This window comes from Lasioglossum baleicum, chromosome 5 (genome assembly GCF_051020765.1).
Source record: "Lasioglossum baleicum chromosome 5, iyLasBale1, whole genome shotgun sequence".
Classification (NCBI taxonomy): domain Eukaryota; kingdom Metazoa; phylum Arthropoda; class Insecta; order Hymenoptera; family Halictidae; genus Lasioglossum; species Lasioglossum baleicum.
In genome coordinates, this window is record NC_134933.1 from 8,978,404 (window position 1) to 8,986,881 (window position 8,478).

At 32.4% G+C, this 8,478-nt stretch overlaps 4 protein-coding genes across 16 annotated transcripts; 1 reads left to right on the top strand and 3 right to left on the bottom strand.

Moving 5' to 3' along the window:
* Positions 1 to 260: 260 nt before the first annotated feature.
* LOC143208865 (lysophosphatidylserine lipase ABHD12) lies at positions 261 to 4,971 on the bottom strand. Of its 8 annotated transcripts, none has more exons than XM_076423755.1 (11): positions 4,522 to 4,832; positions 3,259 to 3,433; positions 2,832 to 3,054; positions 2,420 to 2,538; positions 2,205 to 2,310; positions 1,935 to 2,134; positions 1,642 to 1,777; positions 1,440 to 1,557; positions 1,211 to 1,372; positions 1,011 to 1,138; positions 261 to 927 (listed from the first exon to the last, which is right to left on the bottom strand). In XM_076423755.1, the coding sequence occupies exons 3-11, from the start codon at positions 2,843 to 2,845 to the stop codon at positions 888 to 890; spliced, it is 1,023 nt and encodes a 340-aa protein (XP_076279870.1). In that variant the 5' UTR covers positions 2,846 to 3,054; positions 3,259 to 3,433; positions 4,522 to 4,832; the 3' UTR covers positions 261 to 887. The 8 variants fall into 8 exon arrangements, with proteins under 8 accessions (XP_076279870.1, XP_076279868.1, XP_076279869.1 ...); XM_076423753.1 differs by lacking the exon at positions 4,522 to 4,832 and adding an exon at positions 3,633 to 3,773; XM_076423754.1 differs by lacking the exon at positions 4,522 to 4,832 and adding an exon at positions 3,633 to 3,650 and having other exon boundaries at positions 3,259 to 3,488.
* A 587-nt stretch (positions 4,972 to 5,558) lies between these two features.
* Positions 5,559 to 6,560, top strand: LOC143208879 (U6 snRNA-associated Sm-like protein LSm6). 6 transcript variants are annotated; one of them, XM_076423793.1, is made up of 3 exons: positions 5,559 to 5,607; positions 6,244 to 6,334; positions 6,393 to 6,560. In XM_076423793.1, exons 2-3 carry the CDS (start codon positions 6,244 to 6,246, stop codon positions 6,539 to 6,541), a joined length of 240 nt encoding a protein of 79 aa, XP_076279908.1. In that variant the 5' UTR covers positions 5,559 to 5,607; the 3' UTR covers positions 6,542 to 6,560. The 6 variants fall into 6 exon arrangements, with proteins under 6 accessions (XP_076279908.1, XP_076279907.1, XP_076279904.1 ...); XM_076423792.1 differs by lacking the exon at positions 5,559 to 5,607 and adding an exon at positions 5,690 to 5,717; XM_076423789.1 differs by lacking the exon at positions 5,559 to 5,607 and adding an exon at positions 5,740 to 5,874.
* LOC143208868 (uncharacterized) lies at positions 6,556 to 7,659 on the bottom strand. The gene has a single exon (XM_076423759.1). It carries the CDS (start codon positions 7,657 to 7,659, stop codon positions 6,736 to 6,738), a length of 924 nt encoding a protein of 307 aa, XP_076279874.1. The 3' UTR covers positions 6,556 to 6,735.
* Positions 7,660 to 7,966: 307 nt separating this feature from the next.
* On the bottom strand, positions 7,967 to 8,369 carry LOC143208880 (uncharacterized). The gene has a single exon (XM_076423794.1). The coding sequence runs from the start codon at positions 8,210 to 8,212 to the stop codon at positions 7,970 to 7,972; it is 243 nt and encodes an 80-aa protein (XP_076279909.1). The 5' UTR covers positions 8,213 to 8,369; the 3' UTR covers positions 7,967 to 7,969.
* Positions 8,370 to 8,478: the final 109 nt, after the last annotated feature.

Below are 8,478 nucleotides of genomic sequence, written 5' to 3' on the forward strand. Positions count from 1 at the left end.
CGCTTTTATGAAATCTTTTCAGTGTTCTTATTTTCGTATCGATAATAAAATATTTTGTATTCTTTTTCGATTTTTTTATGAAAAAGAGAGAAATGATAAGGAAATAACAGACTATAATCAATTCTACTATTTGTAGCACGGGTCTTTACTCTGTGCGCCATCAGTTATGAAAGTGACTGTATACGATGAAAGCATTAATAACCGGCCAATTAATGTATAGTACAGATTCATAAAAACTCAACGATCAATATTACACAATATCATCGCCATTCGTTATTGTTTTATTTGTACAAAGAACATAATATGTACTGATACAAGAAATATTTTGAAATACATTATAAATAATGCACATAATTGTTTCAAAAACTTATCCACCTTATTTTATAAAACCTAACATTGCTGAGTATTCACGGATTTATAAAGCTGTCACGCTCGTTGACAAGTACAAAATAATAAATACTGTTGATGGCCTTAAAATAGCTATCACAGCATAGACTCCATTATCACAAAGTGGCCTATTGCACAATATACATAAAAATCCTTCATGTTAGCGTTCTTAAACAAAGTTCCATTTGTTACCACTAAAACGAATAGTAAAGTTTCAACATATTTTATGTGCACTTAAACTTTCATTAATACTGAACAATAGAAACTGTCCAACGAAATTTTAACGTTGTATAAATTTTACAAATTGATGCATTTAAAGAAAAGTGCGACGTATTTAATGTATTAGGAATATGACAATTAATGATGAAAACAGAAACATTCAAAATGTCAAATCACTGTTTTCATTGCAACTTCAAGTTATATTATTTATATGAGTCAACTGCTAAGTCTATAGTAAAAATATGTGAATTGTGATATAGTTACTCTCGTCAATACATTATTTAATCAGTCTGATTTTTATTTGCCTCTGCTACAAACGATCTGAAAAAGAATTGTATTGTCAATAACATTGTATTATCGAAACATATTATCAACATTCTAATAAAATTATAATTCGAACATACCTAATTATATTAGGTAGTTCTTTATATCGGCATATGTATTTATGGCCGAGACCGAGCGACGCTTCTATTCGCGTAAATTGAATTTGATTGGTATCGTTGCCGTGATAACTTATACCTGCTTTATACAACTGCAGAAAACAAATAAATAAATTTATCGCTACTTAATCGTTACACAATTTGGATATGAAATATTTCCGTACCTTTTCACCCAAGAAAAATGGTATTACATTATCATCTTCCGCGTGTAGGATCATAACTGAACACTGAACATTTTTTATGTGTTTGTCCGATTCGAAACGCAGATGGTTTTCATAAAATGGCTCCACAATGACCCAGTGGAACCATGGTAAATGTTTGAAGATCTTAAAAAGGAAAATATAATGTATTCAAAAATATATGTGAACATTTTTGCATTATAGCATACTATACCTGTGCTAACGGATGTTCGCTTAATTCGTCCGCAATATTATTAAATGGTGATTCGAGGAACAAACCAGCTGGTTGAATATTTTCTTGTGCTAATAATGCTAACACATGAGTAGAAACACTGTAAGAAGTGAAACAACTTATAACGTTTATACATTCTTCTTTTTCTTGCAATATTTTTTTAAAAGTAATTCAAAATATTTACCCAGTGCCCAAAGAGTGGCCCCATACAAATACAGGAGACGAACCATTTACTTTTTTCAACAACCACTCTAGTACAAACTTACTATCCGCTACCACACCTACTTCAGAAAGATCAGCCGACTCGCTATCCCCGTACCCTAATTTTATGAAAAAGGAAAGATAAATTTCGAAGTGATTAAATAAATGTTTAACACTAGGTTTTTTAGAAAGTAACGTAAAATAATCGCTTTCAGCATTCCATAAACCTAGCGTTAACGAATAAATGCGTTAATAATCGCAGCATCTTACTCTTACCTCTATAATCGAAACATATTATATGATAATCTAACGATTGAAAAAGTTTGTACAATTCTAAGCGGTGACCGCTTGCTCTATTTCCACTATTACCATGCATATAGAGAAAAACAGGTTGCTTGGCATGACTCAATACATTGTCATAATCATCATCAGTTACAATAGTGGAATCGTTTATTAACGATTGAGGTAGTATTTGCCTGGAAATAATGTATAAATGAATATATAAAGTGAACACATAAAAAGATTAACTTATTCATGTGTACTTACCATACCCCTATCTTTACATTCTGATCGGTATTTAGATAAAAGTTTCTTGTACCTTTCATTCCAACTGACTCTGGCTTCGTTATGTCCCCACTAAGTGGCCATTTTACTAACAAGAAAAGGACAATGTAGAAAAGGGAGTTAATTGTATTCGAAGCGAAACATTCTCATAAAGAATTCCTTTGTTTAACAATGTATATTTGAATTGAAATACTTACAAAAATTTAAAAAGAGTATTTTTCTCTGTATAGTGTAAGAATAATGAAATATAAGAGGCAAAAGCCCAAATATTATGAGGTAAGTTATTATCGACGCTTTCATCATCCAAAATAAATATCTGCAACGTAAATTAATCTTATCGTTAATAATTTATAATGATATTTCGTTAACACCGTAAAGAAGTAATTAAAAAATTTGGCAGTGTATATATAGAGAACAATACTTGCATACGTTTTTATATTCTATAGTACAAATTTTTTATTGTAATTTTTATAAAACAGTTTTAGTAACGTTTATTGTTGAAACATGCAAGTAAGTTACAAATAAACATAACAACAAAAACACCACAATTTTCGCAACAAACCATTAACTAAATAGCAACGAGGACATAATACATTTCTGAAATTATACCTTCCGAATTTCATAGCAGTTTGATGTACATAAATGTTTATTAGAATTAAATCAATAATCAATTCGTATACAGATTTAAACACAGAAACGAAACTTTTGCAAATGAAACAGTTTACACGTTATATTTTCTATGCTTAATGAAATATTTCAAAAATTTGTCTTTATCCTTTTATCGTACGACTCCTAAATCTGTTTCGACTGCACTATACATTAAGTTTAAGTGCTACAACAGGAGAGATGTAATAAAAAAAGATGTAGTTAATATTATGAAACTTGCAAAAGAATAGAATGCACAATTAAAAAAGCAGTAAACACAGAAATAAAGAAAATTTTACAATAGAATGCCCATTACTGATTTAAATTCTGAAATTGTTAGTCAATTTGCTCGATCAACTTAATTAATATACTGTTTGCGGGCTACACTTACAAATATTATTTGTTGTTCGTTGATATTAGATAGTGCTGTATTATGTAATGTAGAAGTGTCCGTTAGCATTAGAAAATCTTCTGCACAGGTGATGAGTCACAAAGTGTCGTAATATGTTTATTACCCATTCATTTATAAATAAGGAGTACTTGTATGCCCAGCTAACTTGAAATTGCTTCATCGAAAGCGGTATAATTATTTAATGAAGTTTCCATTTAACGCAATATGAACTAAGAGTGATTTAAAATGGCCAATAGTATCGGCGACATACGATAAACATAAGCGTAAAGCAAAAAATGAGAAGTGAGAACATCGATTTAAATTTTAAATAAACAAACAAGTGACCGAGTATTGAGTACAACAGAGCAACTTACATTCCTGTATACCCAATATCAAGAATGATGAATGGTGCCACTGCCGCTAATAGTAGATCTGTAGCCTGCATTTTTGTTAGCACTACCAAATCTAAGGCACCTTTTCTAATTCCTCCTTTTAAGGTAACTTATTTACGCAAAAGTTGTTCGAAGTAACTACTACAGGATAACGATACATAGAAAATAAATATAAATAAATAAAGACTGTATATTATTTTCTATCATGAGAAAGTGTAATTATTTCTCTATATACAGATTAGACTTTGTAGCATATTATTTCCTAATGGTGAAAAGGCATCGTTATGAAATCATTTGGTTACATAAGTAAGTATGATAAGGATATAAATATTTGTGTATCAAAATTACTGTTGTTTGGGGCAAAAGAGAAAAATATTTAACGATTAAAATTTACGTATATATATAATAATGACTATGTAACATTGATAATTACCTAAATGAAAAATTTAGCTCCATCGTTTATATTTAAAAAATTCTTGAATATCTACATATATTTAACAGCACACTGTTTTATGCAAAGTTTTTAATAATTGACAACACATGGGCTCACGTAAATGGAAACACGTACATCGAATAAATGTTTATAGCTATTTATGTAGAACTTTCAAATTTCGAATTCACAGTATTAATTGCAGAACAATTAATCTCGATAGCTTTTCAACAAATCGTTTTGTCATTTTTGCGATTTCACGATTTTCAAATTAGTGGGAATAATTACACTTGATTATTTGTATTAAAGGATTAGTTTTATTATTGTAAATTGCTCGTTAAGTTACAGAATCAAAAGATTAGTAATCGCAATAATAGCAAGCAAATAAATAATTACTATAATACCGAGATTAGAATATATAATTGAGTAAAATGATAGTACCTTTTTTTGAAACGCTTTTTTGGCAGCCAATATACCATAATAGCAGTAATTTAATAGTGTTTACAAGGAAAACAGTATCCCTTGAATGGAAGAATGGAGACACCAATTTATGTAATTACAATTCGACTACAATCAAACTATAGAGAATACAGAATTAAATACTATAAACCACACGATCCTTAATTACACCGAGTAATGACAAATTTTTGAAACATATAAAATCTCGTTTAAACGAACATCTAAAACAATGTAAAGAGATTCAAATTTCTTATCGCGTTGATAATATGTACACAGACTGCTGACAGCAGGGAACGTACTCACGGCTGAAGTGCCCAGAACTAATATGTCTATCAATGTCTATACACATAGAACAATAATTCCACTTTGCTTTGGCCAGGACTGGACGTAAACGGTAATGATAAGAAAAGATACTGAAATCATACCAATCGATAGACAATACTCATTACGAACATTTCAAAGCTATCCTCATTCAACAATGTCAAATTTTATATATGATCAAAATAGACTGCTTGCTCATTTCTTACATAATTTATAAGCAAAATCAAAATTGATACACAATTGAGCTTGTACAAATACAAAGTAAATAGTGAAATTTTCAAAAATTCATGAGCGTCATTTTTTCAACAATTCAACAAAGTTTTTAACTACCGTTTGATCATTGTTTATGAGCAAATTATACGCTATTTGATTGGTTCGATTATTTGAACGGCTAACGGTGTTTATATATATTAATATTGTATGTTATAAATATTCTTAATTTGTTTATGTGTTGAGCAATGAAAATATAACTATTTCTAATCAAATTAAAAAATTAAGAATGTTTTGTGGCTCTGACGTAATAGCAAATTGTTAGCTAATGAAAGCAGAGAACGGAAAATGGTTAGCCAGTAAGAGCGAAGAACAGTAAATCGTTAGCCAATGAGAACGGATAGGAAAACGTTTCTCTACCCGTCTACCCTAAAGGAAGACTGTAAACCAGTGCTGGGCACGGTTGAGGCTCTTGAAACCAGGGCTATTTAGAATGAAATTGTATAATATACGTGAATATACATAATACCAGAGCTGGTAAACCTATGTAATACTAAACTGTAAATTTGTTTGAAAGTACTTTAAATTTTTCAAGGCAGAATAACTCTATCACTGTCTAACTGGAACTTTTTCCCATTTCTGAAAAAGTAAAAATTTTCTATTTATGCATATACATATTATAGATATGGAGTAAAAGTTTCCGTGGATTTATAACTGTTTTCTTAGAACAGAAAAGTTAAAAGTAAAAAAATAACTGTTATATTAGAACTACTCGTGACAGGCGATGTGCGTCCTTTCTCCATGGTAACGGTGCTTACTGCATATAATCCACTGATATAATCTCAATCTGTTTTCAATTGAAGATTGAAGCGAGGCAAGCGGCAAACGGGCAAACGTGCCCATCATTGAATGTCATTGAAGTAGACGGTAGAGACGTAGAGACCACCGCTCGCTCACTGTATTTTTTAGTCAATCACTGATTATTGTCTATAAACATTAAGTAGTAGGATAGTGCTCTGAGTTTTATAAATAAAGCACATACATACGTATATTAAGTTATTAACTACAAAGTACGACTCGAAACGCTCTAGAAACATATTCTAACCTCACTTACAGACACTTGTTTATAAATATATTTGTAAATAACATTCTGTATGGAATATTAATTTACAGATGAGTCGCAAAGAAGCATTATCCCAGTTTATTCAACAAATTCACGGACGCCCGGTTGTTGTAAAATTAAACAGCGGCGTGGATTACAGAGGTGAAACATTTGTTTTTAATATTTTTATGCTACGTTATTACTTATTCTCATTTTGCAGGTGTTCTAGCTTGTCTCGATGGCTACATGAATATCGCGCTTGAGCAGACGGAAGAATACGTGAATGGTCAATTGAAAGACAAGTATGGCGATGCTTTCATTCGTGGTAATAATGTATTATATATAAGTACACAAAAACGAAGAACCTAAGTAAAAAAGGAATGTATAATTTCGATTATGTTTTTATTAATAACACCTATACAAATTCTTAAGAGAAGCTATATTATTTTTGGTAATAAAGTCTTTTTTACTTAGTATACTTATTCTTATCTAAACGCTCCGATCGATACTTTTTATGTATAACAAAATTTCTTCACGATAACTTCTAGTTTATAAAAATGACTTTATTCCTCTTTTTCATTTTCTACTTTGCGCGAATCGTCGATCTCCATACTTGGAGTATCACTGGATACTTGTGCGTTGCTGGAACTGTTTTTGCATTCTGTATCATTACTCTCTCCTAATTTCTTTCTCTTAGCTTCTTCTTCCATAGCTTTCAGTCTTGCTTCCCTTCTTCGAAGAGCTTCTTGTCTTTTCCTTTCTATATGTTCTTTCACTTCGTCGCTTAACTGGGAGGGACCAGTACTTTCTTTCACAGGCTGAGACTGTTGAGAGGCTTTATTATTCGTTTGCGACATTAATTTATCGAACAGAGCATCGGCTGTGGACGTATCGGACGACTGTTGATTAACTTGTTTCTGCTTCTCTATCTGTTCGGCAATTAATAAATCAAACTCGTCTATCGGTTTGTCTTGTTCCTCCTTCTCGCTATCATCGTCTACCATATCCCGAACGATCGCATCGTCATCTGGGCTAACCATATCTTGTCTATACTTTTTTACAAACACTTGAAGATCTCTTCTGGAACCCAGCTTCTCTAGTCTCTCCAAGAAACTATCGAATTCTAATTTTGGAAACAATCTATGTCCCCAGTGCTCCATTCTCTTTAGAATTCTATCCAGATCTAATTTCTCTTGTCCTTTACCTTGAAATTTAAATCCCTCGAAATACTTCTCGATAGTATGTATTCCCTTAGGACCTGTTAAACGTTCTGTGTCTAGTTTCGGCACTGGATTCCTTACTACAGTTTTTCTAGAAGTCGAAGGATCCACTCTTCTCGCTGTGTTCTTACCCTGGCTCTCTTCTTCGTTCTCTGATCCTGCATCTCTGTTCTCAGTGTTCTGTTCCGCCTCTGAATCGTGTCTTTCATATTCCGTTATTATATTATCCTCGTCGTCGTAATCAGAGGCGTTTGATAAAGTTGGCATATTCTTAACATAAAATGGTAAGGCAATTCCTTTCTGAATATGTTGATTACTGCTTTGTGGAATGATTTTGAGCGTACAATTGGTTACTACTACAATGTGGAAAGAGTAATAAAACCTTGATTTACTGTTGTCGACGTATAACAGTAAGAAAAAAAGAAATGCTTTGCAAATCCTTGACTGCAAGCCTGTATAGGAGAAATTCTTAAACCATGTTTTTCCCTCGTGAACGATAATTGCACACGTAACGGTAATTTTGCAGTCGAACGGTACGTTAGGTTATGTTTTATGGCAACTGTGTTTATGATACTAATTAAAACTCGCTATCATCCTGGGAATTGCGATCGAAGCTGTCTTTCTCCATGAACTTGTCGAACTCACCGTTTGACTTGTTCATTCGTTGTAAAAGCGATACCAACAGTTTTTTGTTGAGTCGGTCGGTTTGAGTGATTTCCCGCACAACAGGCCCGCTATTCGCGTCCGCGTTCGGTGGCCGTTCCGTTGTGTCCAGCTTCTCCAACGTATCGTTTTGTTCTTTCATCGGTGTGCCTGGCATTTTGATCAATCGGTCGAAAACGTTATGTACCGAAAACTCGATTAATCTCTCGGAGATTCTATGCGGTCGGTAATAACAAACTTACGATACTCTCTGCGCGCAAGAACAAATATCGTTTCGCTTACTCGCGATGTCGACTGCGCATGCATGCATGGATTTCTTCGGCGCCATTCTACAGTTATTTTAAATTGCGCTACTTTTTACTATTTAAAATAATCATTTTGTATCCGATACCTTTCGAATGCACGATTATCTTGTCCCTTCTA